Below are 22,228 nucleotides of genomic sequence, written 5' to 3' on the forward strand. Positions count from 1 at the left end.
CCTGCACACGGGCCAGCGCCGCAGACGACTGAAGGTTGTGTGCACGGCACTCGCGAGGATCGAAACCCCCTGTAGCCCTTCCACTTTAGTATTTCACAGCACACGATTATCGTCCACACATTATACATTCTACAATTTATTATACAGTCCACTTCGCCTACTATTTGCCACCGAAATCGATATTCGCAGCTTCATAGAACACTTGATACACTTACCACAACGGCATAGAGCCTGTACTTGAAGTGGAAGCGATCTTAGATGTTGAGCAGATGGTCTTATCTTAGTCTATCAGGTTGTCACCAGGCTGGTACGGTTCAGCCACTGGTAACCACTACACCTCAGCTGAACCTTTGCACTTACTTATCATAGAACAGTTGGGTCACTCACCACGACGGCATAGAGCCGGTACTTGAGGTGGAAGGGGTCCTGGTCGTTGAGCAGGTGGTGCTGGTGGTAGTCCACCAGGTTGTCGTCCGTGACCGGCGTCGTCACCAGGCTGGTGGACTCCAGCCGCTGCCGACCTCGCACCTCCACCGAACCTTTGCGCTTACGCTCCGGCTTTTCTTTAGGTTTCGTCTGTAATACAAAACGTTAGATATAAAATTGTACTCAAAACACCTACTTCATAGATATGAGAACGAAATCGCATTAAGGCTTGAGGAAATGACAGAATATTCTCATATATCAGTAAAAAAGTTAGGTCTATGCATCGAATAAAGTTTACCTACTGACAGAAGACAGGTTCTAACTCAATGAAACCGAACTTAAAAATACGTTTTCAATTGTTACTGTCAGTCTCTAAATGTGCGTATACATCACAAGTACGTATTACAGCAGCAACACATTGACAAAGCACGCTATGAACTGTACATGACGCATATGATACATGCTCAAATTAATTACATACAAATTTCAAAGTATTTAAACAAAATTTAAGACACAATACCTTCTCCTTATGCGTACTAGTATGTTCATTGTCATCACTATCCGACTCCGATATAGTGTCGTCAACGAACACGGAGGAGCGCCGCAGACCCTGGCTGATCTCCGAGTGCCGCAGGATCGTCTCCTGAGGGACGGACGCCAGGTACTCTGTGGGGTCGAAGTCTTGGAACGGGAAGTTCACCACTTTCTGCGACTTGATCCATTTGTTGTTCACGTATTGGAAGCGCTTTAGATGGATTATCTGTGGAGGAGATATACGTAGTTATAGTAACCTAGCAGCCTATCCCGGCTTCGCAAGGTATTGCGCTTGTATTCCTTTGGCTCTATTACCAGTATGGGCGGCAGACGCCAAATCTGCAGCTTCTTAGTGGCGGGTTGCGCGGAGCGGCACGCGGCGCAGTGGTAGCGCTGCTCCAGGCGCTCGCTCGACGTGAAGGCCCGGAGACACGACGCCAGGTCCACGGCTCGAGCCGCCTCCGCCCGGCACGCTCGTACCGACCAGTGTTCCACCCACGACTAATGAAATATTAGAAAATAAAATAGGCAGTCTGTAGAGTCATTGGCCGCCTTTACACAGGCTCTATCGCGCGTTCTTAGGAGCGTATAGGATCACGCACGGGAAAGACGGCGCGCTCTTCGCTCGACGCGCGGACTGGTGAGCGCGGCGCTCGCTCTTTCCTTTCTCCTTGCACACCCTTTATACGCACGCTCTTTCACGCTCGATTGTTGTCTCATGCGCGATAGAGTGTGTGTGTAAAGTGGCTAATAGCTTAAAGGTTAATTAAGGTTATACAATATTAATATATTATGTGCGTTGCGGAGTAATCCAAAGCTTTTGATATACTGCGTCGTACAGTCAACAATGCACGCGTTCCCACGTGCACGTGCACGGACAGTGCAGCAGCGACATCTAAATAACCTCCATTATGTTTATCTGCCTTTATTTTACATACAAGTTATTACAATACTTACCAACCTAACCGACATTCTCGAACTCTAAAACGAATCTAAACGCTAAAAATTGCTTACAGCATCTGATGATAACTATAACATCACAAAGATTTTTAACCAATTCTCTTAAATACGCTACCAATAGATACATCATTTCATCCCTTAATGAAAAATAACTGTTTTTTTTTTTTTTTTTTATAAAGACAACTCCCGCACTAAGAATTGCTCTTGTGTCGCGGGGACTTTTACAAACATACAAACAACAGACACAAAGCACAACCAGACCCGAAACAATTATTTGTGGATCGCACAAATAATTGTCCCGTGTGGGAATCGAACCCACGACCTCCCGTTGCAGTGGTATCGGCGTGGCGACCTAAACCACTGCGCCACGGAGGCAATCAAAATTCAAAGTCAAAGATTCTAAAATTTCATTTCAATCATAATAATATTTTTGTAGTTACCTTTTCCCTAGTAGACTGGTAGCGTAGATGCAACGCGGTGGGGTCCCAGTCGATAGCTAACATCACACTGCCGCGCCTCGCCGCCGACATTAACGCTCCCAACTCCACACCGTTCACTGTACAACAGTCGCTTTCACTCTGCTAATAAAAACAAATTAGAAATAAATTGCTTAGTTTAAAACGAAAGCAACTTAACTTTCAAATTTTTACTAAATAATCCGATACTGTCACTGAAAAATATTTTATGTGCACTTTTGATATATGTGGCACAAAAATGTTATTATGTACCTATATTGTCATATTATATATCTAATGCAAATTACCATTAAAATCAATAACATGTTTTCCTGCATACTTATTTAATAACAGGAAAAAGTCTTTTCGCATTATACTATGTATGAACTCGTAATAAAATCTTTTCTTTACACAAAAAAGCTCGATATTTGGGTACCTCACGAGCTCATTGAATGAAACCCAATGAACCGTGTACTCATTTGTGATTCTTGGAGCCAAAGAAATTTTATTACAAGTTCATACATACTATAATGCGAAAAGACTTTTTCCCCGACCTAATACTTAATCTATTGCTAAGTAAAACCTAAAACATTCAGACTTTAAATCGAAAAATAATAATGTGACATGATTCTAATTTTTCTTAGCGTAAACACTGCATAAAATAAAGTTTTCAATAATGATTGTACGTACTTCAACCACATCGACGGAGAGTCGTGCGGCGGCGTGCCTGTTGAGCTTGGCGCGGGCGATGGGCGAGCTGGAGTCCGGCACGTCCACGTCGATGGCGCTCGGCGCCGCGCTCGACCGCTTGCGGTAGCGACGACGCTTGCCTACACGATAACAAATATGACATTTAAACATCAACATAGTCCATTTAGTTAAGGTGGTCGCCACGCTACCAGTGCGTTGGAATGTCGAGGGTTTGATTCCCACACGGAAAAAATTCTCTTTGCTTCTTCCTCGTTTGGGAGGAGACCCTTGTTTGGGTCAGAAAAGGGTTAAAGTAGAAAAAATGGCACATACCGGGCGCGTCGAAGCAGATGGGCGTGTCGTCGGAGGGCAGCGTGCAGCCGCGACACAGCGCGTGCCACGGACAGCGCGCGCACCACGCGCCGCCCGCCCGCACTACTCGTACTCGGAACGGGAACTCGTAGCCCAGACTGTCGTCGCTGCAATGTACCAACAAATAAGAATATGCATCTATATTTTCTGAGACTTCAAAAAAAAGTCCAAAGGGGAAAATAGACACTTATAACGCTAATAGGTACACCTATACTGTACGTGTCAACAAAATAAGGACGTAATAACACGTATACGGCTGGTTTTCCTATCACGCCGACGGTCGGCGCTGACGGTCGACGCGTAGCTTGTCAGCGCTGATCGGTCAGCTTGTATCGTTTTCGTATCGCGCTGACCACCGTGAAGTACAGACGCAAATACGATTGTCCACGATCGTCCATGACTGTAATGTCGAGACGTGCGTTCAGCGCGAAACGAAAACGCTCACAGAGTGTTGAAACGCGTCGGCGCCTGCTAGTCAGCGGCGCCGACGCGCGGCGCGCACGGTCGCGTATAGCTCAGCGCCGACGGCTGTCGGCGCTGAGCGGTCAGCGCGACTCAAAAACGCTATCTGTAACTACATACAAATTGACCCATCAGCGCCGACCGTCAGCGTGACAGGAAAACCAGCCTAAAAGTTGCGCGAGTTGCTACGCGTCGCGTATGGCGCGCGTCGGTCTCGCGCGTACGTCGGTCGACTGACGCGCTTTAGAACGCTATGAGCGTCCTCACTCTGTTCCCGGCCGTCGGCTAAATGGGACGCGCATAAATATTGACACCGAGTGTGTGATTGCCGAGTTGCGTCTACGTCCTGCATTGTGGGATTTATCTATTGAACTGTACAAAGATCGCGATGTCAGAGCAAAATTTTGGTTACAAGTTTTTGGAGCACAGTTTCCGGATTACATAAAGATTAAATAGACAGATTAAATAAATAAAAGGAAATGACATCGTCGACTCATCGAGAGCTAACGGACGAGTGAGTGACAGAATAATGCGACGGGGCGGTCTGTGGTCTGCTCGGCGCTGGATTCAATGACGTCTCTGGCGATGCTGAGGATGCAATGAATGGCCACTCACCAGTCAGTAGCATGGTTGTGCTGGTCGTGCTGCGGCGGGCGCGCACTGAGCAGGCGCGCCACCTGTGCCCACACCCGGGCGTACAGCTGGCGGCCGCTGAGTGAGCAGCGCTCGCCGCGCACGCCCACCAGCACGGGCACGCCGAACAGCGACGAGCGACTGCGCTGCCACGGCAGGAAGTACGCGTCTGATCTGCACTGCTTCCTGGGGTCGTTGACAAGTCATTCGTCATTTTGTTATTTGTGGATTTTTGTTGAGAAATTGTATTGTTTATAGAACTGTGTTAAAGTAATGTTATTGTTAAAATAATTTGTGATCGCTAAAACTACAAAAAATTTTCTAATTTTCCAAGACATTTGTAATAATAATCCTAGTTTGCATCCACAACTTTGGCAAGGCAAAAAGGTACACATCTGGGTTTATAAATGTCTAAAAACTTATAACAAGTAGCTAAAGAAACTACTCGAATAAATAAATTTTCACTACATTGACCGTGATATCTAATAAGTTATCTAAACAGCGACACTATAAACTAAGACTCACCTATGCACCGCAACCAAGTACTGCAACTTGCCCGTCGGCGGCACAACAGCGGGCGCATCCATCTTACACATATTGGACGGAGACGATCCAAACTTGACTTTGGGCAACCTTGGGCTCGACGGCTTCAAGTTCAAAGACTTCACACTTAAGGTCGGTGAACTGCTGCCATTCACTTCTTTTTTCAGCTCTTTAGGCAACGTGTTACTTCGGTAATCGCCGTCAAACGTCGCGTGATTGTAGAACGTGTTCGGCGGACTCTGCGACATAAGAATTTCCGATCTCGATCGCTGAAATCGTTGTTTGGTTAACATGTAGTGCTTTGGTACGACTTGCGTTTTACCTTGCCACTGTGGCGAAAGGCACGTGAATAGACGTACTTACAGTATTTCATACAAATTATATGAAATGTATTTGGGCAATTAAATGATGTTTAATGACTGGTGTGCTGTCTGAAATCAGAAATTTTCTGTATATTTTTTGTTGTTTTATTGGATTTATTTTATGTACAACAGAACCGGCCCATTAAATTAATATTTACAAGAGATCAATTTGGATTTTTTATTCGCTTTTACTGCTCATCAGCGATGACGGGTCTTATCCGGGACAAAAAATAAGTTTTTATGGAATAACATACAGAATACTTTTTTAGAAAGTCCTCTCCTTGGACCATGTTTCTGAAAGCCAATATCTACAGCAGATATTTGAAGCACTAAGCGATCAGTGATCCATTTCCTGGTTCATATTGGGTGCAACTTTAATATTTATAAATGCCGAGCAAAGTCGGTATTTATAAGCATAGTATTACGTTATGTTTTAGACGTTAATAAATAGTCTGCCCCACTTAACAAAAGCTAAGTCTTGGGAGAACTCATATACCTTTTAAACATGATTGAAAACTAACAACAAAAAATCCGCAGTATTTTAATTAAGACCCATCATCTTTTTACACAGCAAAAGTATCAAAATTATAATTCCTTATACACAAATGTGTCCACTACCATTAACCAAACATACATATGTACACAGACTACAATAAACTAGCGGCTAGCGATGTCTTAAACTATACATATAGCGTACATAACACTTGAATGAGGGACGCACACGAATGACAATATATGAGAAAAATATCGACATGTTTGTAGTAAAATTGGGTAAAATAAAAAATTATATATGCTTATGACAAAAATATCGACTAGTTCAATAGATTTTTTTTAATGTATTAAAATAAATTTAAAATCAGTGTATTTTGGAAAATGCGTTCAAGTAAATCTACAATTAAATTGCATTTAATATAAAATTTCGATAAAAAATATTGAATAGTGTTTTAAAGGTAGAATAAAAATATTTTAAAGATTGCCATTTTAAAAAATAATTTGCATGTAGAAAATTACTTTTCCAAACAATTTAGTCTACTAAAGAAAACACGGAAATTATTATTTTAAAAGGTAAAAATTTCAAAATATATGCAATGAATGATTTTATAATAAAAAAAACATGGCGACAGTGCGTTCTAATGATCCTCTATGAATTACCTTCAACGTTCAGACATTACGTAGTTTCTGCGACAACACGGACACAAACATACAGACATATATATACAAAACATAGTTAGTCTTATTTACAAAACGCCTGAACCCAAAAAGGTGTAACACCTACTTATTTAAATAAATTAGATTTTTGCAAAGCTAGTGCCATCTGTTGGACTGTATTAAAAAATATTTATTTACAGAAAATGTTTAACCATTTATTTACAAAGGGAATCGAACCCATTACCCACTCTCAAAGTTTATTTTAACAATTATTTATATCTTAACAACTTTTTTTTCGTCAAACTGAATCGTGACGTCATAGTACGTTATGACGTCATCAAATGTTATAATTCTTTTTACTTTCACTTACATGCCATCACCTGGTGGGCTTATAAATACGTTTTCTTTGCTTTATTAATATAAAATACTAGCTGACCCGCGCAACTTCGCTTGCGTCACCTAAGAGAATGGGTCAAAATTTTCCCCGTTTTTGTAACAATTTTCGTTGCTACTCCGCTCCTAATGACCGTAGCGTGATGTTATATAGCCTATAGCCTTCCTCGATAAATGGGCTATCAAACACTGTAAGAATTTTTCAAATCGGACCAGTAGTTCCTGAGATTAGCGCGTTCAAACAAACAAACAAACAAACAAACAAACAAACTCTTCAGCTTTATAATATTAAGTATAGATTAGTTTATTCATATAATGAGTTATTATTGATGTTAGTTGCAATAGAAAACGTATTTATATTAACATAGACGGACAATATACAATTGCTATGAACGTGTGTAGTGTATTTGTGTGTGTGCTACTTTCTGATTTAAGTATATAATACTGTTTTTTGCGGTTCATAAAGCAGTATTTTTTTACAACTACTCAGTTCCCCCATTTTTGTTTTTTTTTTTTTAAATGGAACTAAACTAAGTGATTAATATCTATTATCGATTTTGCTATAGTAAAAAAAAATGTGAAACACCACCAAATTCCTATCAGGTAAGTAAAAAAAAGTTTGAAAACGTCAAGTGAAATAAATTACATCGAAAGTATGTTTTTAGTGTTGGAGCACTTAATATTGGGTATTCGGCAATTCATTTTAAGTTCAAAAACTACTTCAGCAGCGCACGCCAACAATAAAAACTCAACAGTTTAACTAATGCAATCAGAAAGCAGCACGTATATACGTACACGTGCGAACACGTGCACGTGTGTTATGTGCGTGGGGTGTGTGTAGTGTGTGTGTGCGCTACGCTAACCTTGAAGCAGAAGAGTGCTGGCATGCAGAGTGAGGAAGTATTGCCGCCGCGCCCCACACTCACCTCCGACCATTGCGCCGCCTCCGTGCACCACCCTGCAATGTTACCGCTGCTTTAGATACTTGTACCTCAGGCTAGGCATTTTACACTTGTGTAAGATAACTTTAAAGAGGCACATGTACATAGTACTTTGTGATTCGTAAACGACAGATGTTTCCGTTTATACCTAACACGACTAACACGTTTTAACTAGTTAAAATGTGATCTAGGCCAAGTGAATTTGCGTGTCATACGCTGAAACAGCTAGCAGAAGTGGAAGATCACATGCAATACGATACCGTCAAACGACTATAAACTTACCCTTGAAAATGTTTAAGAATAATATGCTAAACGAAAGATTTAAATAGGTATGTTTTCCTTAAACACAATGCGGAAGAAAGGCTAGGCTGATTGATTGTTTGCTTTAAACACACGTTAGTTACACCGTTTCACATCACTTCAGTAAGTGACGTCACTCGGGCGCCACGTTACCTAGCGTGTACAAGCTACATTACCGTTGGTGTCTCTGGGCGGGTCGTCCGTGTCGCTGTCGTCGGAGTCGCAGTCGTCGCGCGGCAGCTCGTAGGCGTACAGCTCCAGCGCCGACGCGGCCGAGATCTTCGCGCCGTCGTCGAACACGCGCCCGATCGTCGCCCCCGAGAGCTCCACTATCAACATCCTGGAAAAGAACACTGGTCAGAAACGAAACGTGATAATATCATCGCTGCTCCAGTCACCCCGCGACCACGGCGAGTGCAACCTGCGCCGAAACGTTAGGCACTTTAAGGTAAAATGCGTGTTCGCGTTAATTCCCGTATTCTATTATACACGAAGCGTGATAGTTTTGGAATGACAACTTTGCCTTGATCTTAGAGTTTTAACGAGGCAGGTTAACCCAGCCTGTAAGACCGGTGGGCGTGCAGGCTTTTTTTAGATAGATAAAACGTTATGCCGTAAATAAAGCCTTTAAGGTAACTATTCATACAAAGACGAAAAAGTAGAAAAACAAAAGAATATAGTCCTATTATAATTTGGTCTCATTCAAAACTCAATGTTCACTATTACGGTAATAGCTTCAATAGTACGCGATACTTTAAATACAGGGCTACGATTTGCGACAGTAGTCGTAATACTCACGCTTCAGGCGTCAGTCCGCACAGTTCAGAGAGTTTTTTCTTGAGGTCGAGGTACGTGCCCTCCGAGTTCACGCGCACGCCGTACTTGATCGGCACGGAGCCGTCCAACAGCATCACTACAATAATATACACAATGATATGGTTATTTTGTGTAAAGGCTTAGGGATTTCTTGTCGTGAGGAAATCTTATTCGAGAAATTATCTTGACGTTTCTGTTAGGCAAATGCGTGAGGAACAAAAGCGTGGTGGGTACAATATAGCACATTTCCAAAATTTTTGCACGAAAATTAAATTATACATACAAAAAAACGTTCCTTTGTACAGTTGGAGAGTATGTACAGCTTACTACACATATCCGGTCCGTCAATATTTATCACACAACAAAACCGACTCGACTCACATTGTTGGGCTTGTGTCGATCGGGTTCATTTACACATATTCTATTTTGCCGCCTGGATAAGCTGATTAATGCCCAACAGAATATGTGTGTAGCAAGCCTTAGGAGTTCTGATTTTCAAACCATAATTTTTGACAGTTGACAGTACCAAGAAATTGTTGCCATAGTGAGGTAAGTGGTCAGTTACCTCTGAGTTCGCAGCACACATAGGACTCCATGGGCAGCGGCAGGCTGAGCATGTTGAAGGCGTCGAAGCGCACGGACTCGCGCGCGCACGTGTCGCAGCGCACCTTGGACTTGAGCTGCCCGTAGAACAGGTCCGTCATGATGGACCGGTTGCGGGCCGTGTGCTGCTCCCACGCCTCTGCTGCCACCACCTGTGCAACACAATTATACATTATCCGTATCTTATGAATCGGTTTTGATGAAAGATTGTTAGTTTTGTTATTGTTGACATTGATTTTAGAGTATTTTTACTTATCTTATACTTAACTGTGATTGTGGCGAGTCGTCGATATCTGGGGAGGAGGTTGGATACTTCGCTAGTGTTTGAAAGTACTATTGTGATGAGAGGACTGGTCAGCCAGCCTAGGTTCTGCGTTACCGATCCTAGCTGCTTCCAGGATGCGCCGTAGGGAGTTATACCATGCCTAATTGAGTTAAGTACAGTATTCGCGCACCTGGTCGGGTCGTCCGTCGGAGTCGTGGTGGTGCGCCGGGGGCCGCGGCACGGCGGCGGCGCGGTTGAGGTCCTCGTGCAGCGCGTCCAGCAGCCACGCCAGCAGCTCCTGGGCATCATGCTGCCCCCCGCCCGCCAGGGCCCGCGCCCAGCGCGACACGCAGCCGCGCACCCGTAGGGGGGCCACCGAGCGCGCGCGACACGACCACACCTAAGCGAAATAATAATTAAAAAATCGTTCCACATTGACTCTTTTGTTAACATATCTAAACAGAAGATAACTTCTGAAACAAAAATGTGTTTTTATTTTTTTCCTATCTTCAAAAACAACCGAGATATTAAACGTCAAAGTGAGACCTCAGCGGCAACAAAGACGAGACTACAAAGCTGGTATGTGAGAGAAGATCATTACATATTACAAACACATAGTCATTAATAATCACATATACCTATAATTTCATGACTTGACTTACCTCTTTACACAGCTCTCCGTATCTCAAAGCCAACACTCCCTTCGTACCCAGTGGGTTGGTCGTGTTCACTTCATACAAATGCATGCCTGAGTTGAAATACCGCGTCAAAGGACCCGTGTTCCACACCTATGAATAAAAACACACATGAGAACTTATTTAATCAGAATCTTGTCATCATGTCGTCAAAGTATTACCTAACCTTAACCTTAATTAACATCGTATCATTTTTTTTTTCAACACACACACTACCATCAATCCCGGTAAGGCACTTGTCCCACCGCCGACGATGAACGAGTAACGACTTGGCGTGCCGCGGGGAGCGAGTGCGTAGTTGTTTAATGACAGCTGGTTGCTCTTTGGGCGTGTGTTCTAATCATGGAAGAATTAGTACTAACTGGAAGGATCACTACGAATTATAACATTTTCAACATATAAACTATCCTTAGTGTGCATCAAGAGCAATAAATAATGTATAAACTACTTTTGATTGTTTTTATACCAAAATTCTGTTTAATGAAACAACAATTACCGAATTTAAATTCAGTAATAATCTTAAAATTACCACCATAAGTTACAAATATTATACAGTGGCAACTGTTAGAGAGGGACCTTAAAATTTAGTCTCGCTCGAGATCGTTTCTCGAACAGACATTAAAACTAAACAAAAGTAAACTCTATTAACGAGCAGTAAAGTATGAATTTATTTCATATATTTTTCTTAGTGATTCTTCCAGTTATTTTTATACCTTCCATGGTTCTAATCGTTGGGCGAATCCATTTTTGACAGCTTGTCGCTTAGCAACAAAACTAGTAAAGCGAGTCGTCGCCGGCAGTGTAAACAGTCAGCGATCAACTATTTGTATATGTGTTACTGTAAAAGCCCGAACGGTGGTAAATACTAAGATTTTCCCGTATAACCTAAGATTTACCAACTCGCAATGGTAAAAGTCCGAACAATTATTTTATTTCGAACTTTTACCTATATTCACTTGATGATGTCGGGATGTTGCCGGAGCCCCGCTTCGCGGGGCTCCTCCTTCTGGGTGGTTAAAAAAAAATAACCACGGCGGCTAAGGTGGGAGCTTCGCTTCGCTCGCTCCTTAGCCTTCTAACCTAACCTACCCCTGTCGCTTTGCCCAAAACTCCTTCTTTATAACTATGTCACAGTATATAATTATACCGTGAAATAGTTATAAACATAGTTATGAAGGAGGATTTTTTTATATATCGTAACATAGTTTTTAAACTCTGGCTTGTTCGGACTTTTACCATTGAGAGTTGGTAAATCTTAGGTTTTACCGGAAAATCTTAGGATTTACCACAGTTCGGGCTTTTACAGTAACATATGCATCTCTTATATTTACACGGAATGTTATATCTATTGCACGTTTCTTGAGCGAGAAAATGGTCGATAGTTAATCGTTTACTCGCTGTTGGTGGGACAAGTGCCTAAGAATCAATGCGTAAAAGAAAAATAGCTATAAAGTTTTTCTTCGTCTGGAAGAATATCAAAATCAGAAGAACCCTTTTGTTCAGCCTAAGAATAATAAAAAAATCTGTATGTCAGACCAATAAATCAAATAGGTGTTATAATACTACTTACCGATTGTAAAGCTGCGTTCATGAAGCACGTATTGCCTAAATTATGTAGACCAGTAGCGCCGGGCAAGTTAGGAGCTATGAGTGTTTCTCGCCGCTCTGTCGCGCGGTTACCACTGCCCATACTGTGCAACAAACATAACGAAACATTAAGCTCATTAATGAAAATCAAAGTACATTGCAACCCAAATGAATTATTAACCTTTTCACCGCCACGGACGTTAAGAGACGTAAAATTGAAAATCGCTCACGACGCCATCGACGTGATAGCACGTCAAAAATATCACTTTTTTATAGTTCAAAATAAACATACAACAATACGTTTCAAGTGTTTTCTTTCTCCTGTTATTATTACCTAAACATATTTATTACATTATTACACAAAGACATATAATAATTAGACAGTTGTACCTGAAAAAAAAAACAAAGTAAATCATCATGCAAAATGTATAAATTTAGCCCGCAAATCCACGCCACAGACGTGAAGACGCGTCAACTAGTGATGTGCAAGGAAAAGGACTACAATCTAAACACTTTATGCAATATTTCGAAAACAAATTGAAATACTTCACTCCTTTCTGAAAAAAAAATTTTTTGTCTGATATGTTTTAAATTAGATTCAATACAAACCTAAATATGTAATAAAACTACCATATCTAGTGATAAACTCATGACTAAATAAGTGCAAATCGATCATTTTGTGGCAACTCTCGCGCATCTCTATTAGCGGAATCCCTTACAGTGCTTCGTACGCCACTGACGGAATCAGACGGCGCGCTCTGACGTCACCCGCGCTGCTGGACACTCGTAGTGTTGTTGCAATACGTTATTAATAATAGGTACATAAATTCTTGTGTATAATAAATTTTTCGTACACCATCTGCGCCACAAAAATGTCTTCAAGTCAAATGACGACAGAAGAGCTGTTGAGAGTGTTAGAAGGTGTAGAAGATGATGTTACATATTCTGAAGCAGAATCTTTAAGGAGTGACGATTTAGAGGTAAGTTATTGTTTGAATACATTAAACAAACAATAAAGGTATTATTAATGTTGTAGGACTAACAAAAAAACACAGTTATCATGCCAATACGTACTATCTATGTTTATTGTACCTTTTAGGTATAGTTACTACTTTTGTCGTTATTCAATATTAGAAATATGTTATCACTACATAGTATATTTGTATGCTTAAATCTTTAAAACTACGCAACAGATATTGATGCGTTTTTATACGAGTACGAAACAATTGTGCAAAATTGAGTATTGATTATAATTTAACGTATTCAGATGAATGATTAAACGTAACGATATATTATACTTCACTCCGACTTGCCACACTGGTACATCTCTAATATAAGGCGGCAAAATTTGAAATCGCAGCGCTGACCACGCCAGTGGCGTTTCTTAACGTCAAAAGGTGTCGTCACAACTGGGATTAGTGCTGTGACTTTTTGAATAAAATATTTGAATTAAGTACTTTTTTTATGCAAATTGTTCGTGTATATCATTGTTATTTTTGGGTAATGAGTACTGAGTAGTGTAAAGTTGACACATGGGAGAAATTCAATAAAATTTTGTGGTACTTTTATGCAATTTTTACTCATAATATAAGAACACGTAAAATTAATCGAAGTTTTATCGATATACACTTTTCCCGTGACTATTATTTTGTAGGTATAAACGAAGGAATTTATTGCTTGGCGTGGGGAACACCGATTTTCAATATTACTCTGGCGGTGAAAAGGTTAATAATTAAGCAAGAGTATTAACAAAGACCGATGTAAAATGCAAAACTTTAATTAATGTTATAAAAGAAAATAATCTTACGAAAACGTTTTTTATGCTGCTTTCCTAAGAGATTGTAATGCCAATAAGCATTCGTTAAATCTACCTCATTTCATTGATTTTGCTCTAAGCGACTTAAACCTAACACTTAAGACAAATTATTACAATCCAACAATCACTATCTAAGTAATAGTCGATACATTACTGTCTAGTTCAGAAGTAAGTCATAAGAAGTAGTGTGTACGTACCTAAGCGCGCCAATCTCCTCCGGCCACGTCAGATCAGGGTTCCTGAGCTCCAACAACAGTCTCGCTCGCTCGTCCAGCCTCAGTTCATGTAACGTGGGTCTCTCGTCGTCCAACAGTACTGTGGTGCTGCCCACTGACCACAGGCGCATGTCCTCGCGGGCCAGGCCTAGAGCCGCGCAGAGGAACTCGCATACCTAGAGAAGTATGATAAGCCATTAAAGTTGTTATATGAGAGAAAAAAGTACTTATAATCGAGTGCGTGTGTGATATAAGTGTGTTTTTTAACAAAATATATATCATAATGTAAAACTCTGCAATTGTTTTAAGAAGCCTATGTTTCCGAAAAGCCAGGTAATTATTTTTTGATAAGGGATTTGACATCTCATAATTCCAGAATCATGTATTCCAATATCAATCGCTACAATATACAATCTTGGAGCGTGTAAAAAATCGTCCACATCAAAACACGTCTTAAGAGTTCCAACTGCACGCAATCAATGTGGTGTAGATCTACTGACTATTGGGTACAGTTCGTAGCGCGTGTACGTGTGCACGCACGCGCACGTGCACGTTACCTGCTTGACGGTGGCGAGGCGCGAGAAGGCGGCGGTGTAGGCGAGCTGGCGGTCGGGCGCGGCGGGCGGCGCCAGCGGCACGCTGCTGTACAGCGACGCGCCCGCGCCCCCGCCCCCGCCCAGCGCCAGGGCCCCTGCACACACACACACACACACGTACACCTTAGTGCAAGTCTTTCAAGCCGCTTGAAGGCCTTTAACATAGCCTATCGGCAGCTATGTTAAAGACGCATCTTAATAGTCCGCTCAAAAAAGCAAGTGTAGAGTGCGTGAGAGGGATCCTAAGAAATTTCTACAGAAATTGGTTCAGGATGCTTAGTGAATAAACATACTAAAAATCCCCGCCTCTAGGGGGGGCGCCGGAGTGGGGGGAGGGGGTTAAAGTTCCCATTTTTTAGTTTTTCACTAATATCTTTAAAACGGTTCATCGTAGAGAAAAAGTGTCTTCTACATAATGAAAGATGATAAAATTGTCTACAACTTTTGTTATACACACTTTATCGAAATTCTCATCAGTTTTCGAGCATCACGCTCCGAAATAGTTAAAATTAATGTTTTTCAGATCATGAGTAAGTGTCATAAATGCGAAAGTTTGCTTTCGCTTAATTTCGAAACTAAATGACCTACAGATTTGAAATTTTGGATTACAATTATGTGGTTATTGCTTACTGGATAACTAAATTTTCACCGTTCTGGTCTTATCCAGAGGTTCTCAAATAGAGGCACGCTGAAAATATTTCGCTGCATTTTCAGGCTCATATTTCAGAACGTCTGGATAAGACCAGAACGCTGAAAATTTAGTTGTCTAGTAAGCGATAACCACATAATTAAAATCCAAAATTTCAAGTCTGTAGGTCATTTAGTTCTGAAGTTAAGCGAAAGCAAAGTTTATTCTCTAAGCATCCTGAACCAATTTCTGAAGAAATTTCTTAGGATCCCTCTCACGCACTCTACACCCGCTTTTGGAGTATTCTTTGAGCGGACTATAAGTGATAACCACTGAGATCGACATTTTAAGCCCTCCGAAGCAAAGACAGCTCAAGTTCCACTATGCGGTCACCCATCGCCGATCGAAAGTTTATCGACCGATAGATGACAGCAACTTGCTCCGAGCGCCACAGATAATTACAATATACTACTATCAGCATTGAACTTACCAAAAACACAACAAAAAATGTTCTGATCACCTAATAATAAATTATAGAACAAGCTCAAAAATGCGATTTCAATGGCGATAGTACACTGAAACTTAATTATAAAACTATTATTTTATCATGTTGCGCTATTAACATGAGGACATTAAATAACTAACTGAATGAAATAAACATGTAACTACTTACTACAATATCACTACAAAATTATCGAAAGAGGAAAAACACTGCGTTTATATAAAAGGAAAAGAATTTCATAGCGATATTTATTTTGTAGTTTTAATTATAAATTACTGCCTCAATGACGCAATTGGTAGTGTATGCGACTACTGTTCTGAGGTTTCAGGTTAGATTCCTGGGTCCGGCAAAGTAATATGGGTCCTAATTTAGATTTGAATATTCCTTAATAATAACTTAGAATATTAAGTAAAGTGCCCTGTATATATCAATAAGCTCTAAGGTGAAACGTGAGTCTTTTTTCAGGCGTAATGGTATGCATGTATGTTATAGTAATAGATTGAGTACTTACTCTGTGTGTTGGGTACATGTCGTAACAATTTCAGATGTAATGGATACAGTTCTAGTTCGACGTCCGAGTTGGGCGGCCGAATCACCTGTAACAAAAAAAAAGAGTTAAACTATCTCAGAAAAGTATTTCTGACTAAAACAAATTCTAAAAAATTAAGATACACTTTCATTATTCGACATTCCGACCGAGCTACACTGGTCTTGTCGGCACAAGTGAACAGGACGGAGTCAAATAAATACATAAATATCGGCCTCTGCCCGCGACTTCACCCGCATGGAAACATTCTCCGAATTTAAAAAAAACCATGTGCTAATCTAGGTTACTAATCACAGTACATCTATCCATATAACCTTTCGCATTTGTAATATAATTAAGATAATAGTGCTATACCTGTCTAGGTAAAGGAGCGGGTGCTCCGTACCAGGCAGCGAGTGCTCTCCACAGCGCGTCGGGGACTAGCTCGAAGTCTCTGTGCTGAGCGAGCGTCACGTCACGACGGAGGTGACCACCCTCACCCGTTAGCGTTCGCACCTGAAATAAAAACGTTTACTCATAATATCTCGTATATATATATATATATATATTTTACCCTAACGTCTCTAGCGAAAGACTTTCAACCATGTACTGGGCACGTTACATGTTTCCAGGCTGTGATTAAAAGACCGTTTAAACGCTATTCGATAATCCTACTTCGGACCATACCTAAATGATCTCATATTATTTTGACGTGCGTGCGTGCACCTTTGTGCACGTATATACAGGCTCTTACACAGTAACTTGCAATATACTAGATTACTAAGATAAGATATTATCTTAGTGTTGTCTTTGTCAAACTTTATTACCTACTTTGAAAATGACAAAACCTTTATTAATAACGTATATTGCAAGGCAGTAATAATAGTATCATACCTTTAACAAGTCAGGTGCTAATAACTTCTTATTGTCAATTGGTCCAGGATGTCGGTGAGGTCGAGCTGCAGCCGCAGAACTGACACCGCTGCTGCTGCCTGCACTGCCCACTGATGCCGTCTCCGCACGCCATAGTAGTGAGCCCATGGACTCTGAAACACAAACAGTGATATTAGTATCAATAGCTAAAACTAATAACGGTAATCTCCTGAATGTAAAACTCGAAAAAGCTAGACAGTATACATTTCGGTTATACTGCTAAATTTTTTATACTCGGGCCATTTCAAACGTGTGGACTAAACCCCAGTTTCTGAGTACAATTAGCGGTAGTTTTTCTATTCAATAGCTTTTTTTGTATCAGTTTTAACGCTATTGAATAAATAAACTGCCGCTAAATCTATCTAAGTCATGACATTTTATCGAAGTATGTCTCTCGCTTGTACTTATACATTGTCACATTCCTATGATTCTTTTGATTATGACGTAGTTCGCATGTTTGATACGGCCTGAGTATAGCAGCGTCTACGTGTAACTTATAAAGGTAGAATTATCTAGCCCATCACAGAATGGAGTATACTAAGTTTGTTTCTATACCACTCGTGATGGCTATGCTATACAGTTCGAGTAAGCATCTTGGTCAGTCTTTTATACTTCTAGACAATCAACACGCCTTCCCCACTGCCTTCGACACTAGATCGTAATCGAAATATACACAAGACTTTAGCACTTTTGCTATTTTAATTTTACTACGAACCTGTAGAATTAGTAGTGAAACTCTCATCGCAGACAATAGCCTCGTCGATGTGTCGAGGCGGTGTCCGACAACAAGCGTCAGTGCTGCCCCCTGCCGTGTACGCGAGCCAGCTGCCCCACCACTCCGACGCGATGAGGTACCAGAACTGACCCACTGAGTACCCGCGCTGGACTTCACGTCGCAGCCAACCGAGAACTGGAAGGGAAAAAAAATATTATTGATTGAATATGGTTAAACAATATTTATGGGGAGTAAATCTTTGCCTAACGGGATGTGGAAAATTCAATCTGAAAGTAGACTAACTACTTTTGTAGTGTAAGTGAAGGAAAAATTAGTGATTTTTTATAAGCACCTATGTAATAATTTGTGTAATATAAACAATTCCGACATCTTTCAAAGACAAAAACCTCCGCTTTCCTTGAAGTTCTATAAGAAGTTTATCAAGAAATACATAGCTATCAATTCTCAATTGGCTAATGCAAACTTCAAACCTAACTAAACCAAGAGTATGAGTACAATACAAAATTTAATAATCTCTCAGACAAACGAAAAAAGTAGTGAACATTCCTATGCCTAATAGACAAAATAATGAATATATCTATGACACGTACAAGTCGAAGCACGTAGGACATACTCGTGACCCGACTACTACTTTAAATATCAACGTAACTCATATCTAAGGATATTTAGGTCTCATAACGAAATGGTGTATGAATTATTCATATTTATAAAGGCAAAGAAATATGACGACTAGTTTTATATTCTAGAGCCTGGTAAATGATTAGTATGCGTGCAACGTGCACGTGTGTGCACGTAGTTTTACGTGCACGCTAGACTGTAAGACTCGTATGATATCAATAAAGAACGAACATAATAAGGATATGCAAAAATTGATTATGTGTTCTTTCACGTTATTTCTACTCGAGCTCATAGCGTCTAGCATATAAAGAGCTTTAAAAGACATAGAACAAAACCAAAATCTAAGACAGTATTACTAAGTTAAACAACGTTGGTTTGGTTCTAAATGGAATTCATCCGGCAAAACGATAGCGGCGAAACGACCGTACGGTATACAACATTCGGCACTGAATCTTCTTATCTCGTATTTGGATAATAGGATTCAGAGGGTCGAGGTTAACGGTAAGCGATCTGCGGGATCTGCGGTTAAAATGGGGGTGCCTCAAGGCTCAATACTCGGTCCTTTTTTGTTTCTAGTTTATATTAATGATTTACCACATCTTGTTAAGGATAGTCACGAGATAGTACTGTTCGCAGATGACACTTCATTATTGTTTAAACTTAAACGACAACAAACCACTCTTGACGACGTGAACATTGCTATCTCAAAGGTGGTACACTGGTTTGATGTTAACAATTTGCTTTTAAACGAGCAAAAAACTAAATGTATAAAATTTGTAACACCTAATGTCAAACCAGTGAAAACAGCAGTAAAGATGAAGGAAGATGTGTTGGACCTTGTGGATAGTGCTAAATTCTTAGGCATTACAATAGATTGTAAGTTACAGTGGGGACCACATATATCACAATTGGCGAATAGACTTAGTTCTGCAGCCTACGCGGTCAGAAAAATTCGTCAACTTACTGACATTGAAACAGCTAGGTTAGTCTACTTCAGTTACTTCCATAGTGTCATGTCTTATGGAATTCTACTCTGGGGTAATGCTGCCGACACCCAAACCATCTTTGTGCTGCAGAAAAGGGCTATTCGTGCAATTTATAACTTAGGAAGTAGACATTCACTAAGGGAAAAATTCAAGGAAATAAATATAATGACAGTGGCAAGTCAATATATTTATGAAAATTTAATTTATGTACATAAAAATATCGCTCTTTTTAAAAAAAAGAGTGACATGCACAACTTAAATACACGCAATAAAGACAAACTTGTTATCCCAGCCACTAGGCTCCAAAAAATAAATAAATCCTTCAGAGGTCAGTGTGTGCGATTCTACAATAAAATCCCGAGTGAAATTCAAAATTTAAGTCTCAATAAATTTAAGTTATTAGTTAAAAGTAATTTATGTCGTAAGGGATATTATACTATTAAAGATTATTTAGATGATAACAAAGCTTGGGACTGTGCTGCTTCTACCAAGTCTATTTCAAAATAATGTATTACAATTTGATATTATGACATTGTTATTAATTTATTATGACATTGTTATTAATTTGTTATATTTCATTATTATGACATTGTTATTAATTTGGAAATATTGACATTTAAAAAGAGCAAGCCGTGAGTTTCTTGCCGTTTCTTCTCACGAGCAACAGCTTTTCCGAAACGGTGGTAGATAAAAAATATTTTGACGATTTCAAATACTTGTTAAAGTTTATGAAATAAAGAATATTTGACTTTGACTTTGACTTTGACTTTGACCATCTTATTCGCACATACTCCATCAATTTATTTTAGTAGATTTATTATCAAAAAACAAATTAAACAGCATCTCAACAAATAACTACACACAATCAAGGTATGTAACACAAGCAAAAACCCTTAGCATTCGTACAAAGATTGATAGGAATCACATACGTTCACAACACATTCCTAAATCATTCACATAAGTCCTCAGTATCAATATAAGAATCATCCGTGTCCTTTATCCGTTGAACTTGACCTCTATATGTACTGAATAAACCGTTGTCAGATAAAGTCGTTGTTCGTTGCCGTGGACATAAGCAAGGAATGAATCGGACTTTGTTTTTTTTTTAATCTGAAGATTTACGCATGGTGTATATAGTCGCCCCGGTCCATTGTATGGAATAACTTAATGGCACTGAATATAGATCGAATGCTTTTATAACTATTTCTACGAGAAAAAAATAGTTTCCTAGTAGCTAAACGATTTGTAGCTAAATGTGCAATTTTTGGCAACAGTCAATCTAAATATATACAAAAGTGACTGACTGACATAGTGATCTATAAAGTGCAGCTCAAACCCCTGGACGGATCGGGCTGAAAATTGGCAAGCAGGTAGATGTTATGACCTCTAACATCCGCTAAGAACGGATTTTGACCAATTTTACCTCCCAAGGGGATGAAAGCTCGTATGAAAATTAAGCGTCTTAAGTCACAAACCACGCGGTCGAAGTCGCGGGCAAAGCTAGTTTCATCAAATAAGATTAGTAGCCAGCTCGAATGACTATATCAAAGCAATGACAATCATCTCCTAAAGTCAACTCACGATTATCTTTATTCTCAAGTCTTGAATGCCGTAAATCTTGTGGAGGAGCCTTTAAAACGTCTTTCTGGATAAACCTCTGTTCAAAGTCGTTCCATTAAAGACATACTAGGTTTATGAATGAAACTTTTATATGTGCAATGAATGGATCGCTGTGACGGGTGCATCAACCGATTAATTGCGCCGATACGTTAGGTGCGGAAGTTTAATAATAATGTTACAACATTGAACACTTGCCATTCAATTTGTTGAGGACTAATTAACGTACTATAGGTACTACTTTCAGTACGGTTTCAGTAATACATTAACTAGATCGAATCTTTCTATATTTTGTATATGCTTGTAGAGTTTTAGCCGTCTGAAGGTCTGTCTTGGCTTCATAACTACTGACTAACGTGCCATCCGGAGCACTGAATATGAAGACAATCACTGAAACATGCCCTTGAAGTACTACCTAGTACCCTACTGAATGTCTTGGCTAAATGTCTGGCTGAATGGGACTGCCGCTATTTAGCTATATAACGGCTATCCATCTATAGAATGTCCGCACTAAACATTGCTCTATTGGAGCAACGAAATATAAACGCCAATATTCAATTATAACTACAGCCCAGATACATATCAATAACAACAATCATATTATTTTAGGTCGTCGCCCACCAAATTATACTCTAATAAAATTAACCACCTATCATATATAAACACAAACAAACAAAGGTACAGACACGTGTGTACATCGTGTATGTATCGTGCGAGTAACCCACTTAAGCACGAAGCGCCGTAATTAACACAAACACATGACAATAACTCGCTTATCTATCACTCCAATAATGTTATGCAATACAATAAACAATTGAATTATATTGCTTTGTTGATTGTAAGGCGAAATTACAAGAAAGGAAAACTGA

General features: G+C 39.9%; 1 protein-coding gene across 6 annotated transcripts in view; it reads right to left on the reverse strand.

The window, feature by feature from the left end:
- Positions 1-22,228, reverse strand: part of Usp32 (Ubiquitin specific protease 32) — a 74,669-nt gene that overhangs the window by 5,485 nt on the left and 46,956 nt on the right. For 2 of the 6 annotated variants that reach the window (XM_076127736.1, XM_076127735.1), the window contains exons 7-27: positions 18,118-18,312; positions 17,364-17,515; positions 16,845-16,985; positions 16,455-16,539; positions 14,775-14,908; positions 14,200-14,393; positions 12,170-12,290; positions 10,567-10,692; positions 10,095-10,304; positions 9,602-9,791; positions 9,019-9,133; positions 8,397-8,560; positions 7,843-7,937; positions 5,058-5,344; positions 4,515-4,718; positions 3,399-3,544; positions 3,066-3,205; positions 2,361-2,501; positions 1,276-1,461; positions 947-1,186; positions 388-576 (exon numbers count right to left, since the gene is read on the reverse strand). In XM_076127736.1, coding sequence (XP_075983851.1) covers positions 388-576; positions 947-1,186; positions 1,276-1,461; positions 2,361-2,501; positions 3,066-3,205; positions 3,399-3,544; positions 4,515-4,718; positions 5,058-5,344; positions 7,843-7,937; positions 8,397-8,560; positions 9,019-9,133; positions 9,602-9,791; positions 10,095-10,304; positions 10,567-10,692; positions 12,170-12,290; positions 14,200-14,393; positions 14,775-14,908; positions 16,455-16,539; positions 16,845-16,985; positions 17,364-17,515; positions 18,118-18,312 — 3,455 coding nt within the window. The remainder of the gene's footprint in view (positions 1-387; positions 577-946; positions 1,187-1,275; positions 1,462-2,360; positions 2,502-3,065; positions 3,206-3,398; positions 3,545-4,514; positions 4,719-5,057; positions 5,345-7,842; positions 7,938-8,396; positions 8,561-9,018; positions 9,134-9,601; positions 9,792-10,094; positions 10,305-10,566; positions 10,693-12,169; positions 12,291-14,199; positions 14,394-14,774; positions 14,909-16,454; positions 16,540-16,844; positions 16,986-17,363; positions 17,516-18,117; positions 18,313-22,228) is intronic. The other 4 variants (XM_076127737.1, XM_076127740.1, XM_076127739.1 and 1 more) reach the window with 4 other exon arrangements.

Source organism: Anticarsia gemmatalis, chromosome 20 (assembly GCF_050436995.1).
Source record: "Anticarsia gemmatalis isolate Benzon Research Colony breed Stoneville strain chromosome 20, ilAntGemm2 primary, whole genome shotgun sequence".
Classification (NCBI taxonomy): Eukaryota; Metazoa; Arthropoda; class Insecta; order Lepidoptera; family Erebidae; genus Anticarsia; species Anticarsia gemmatalis.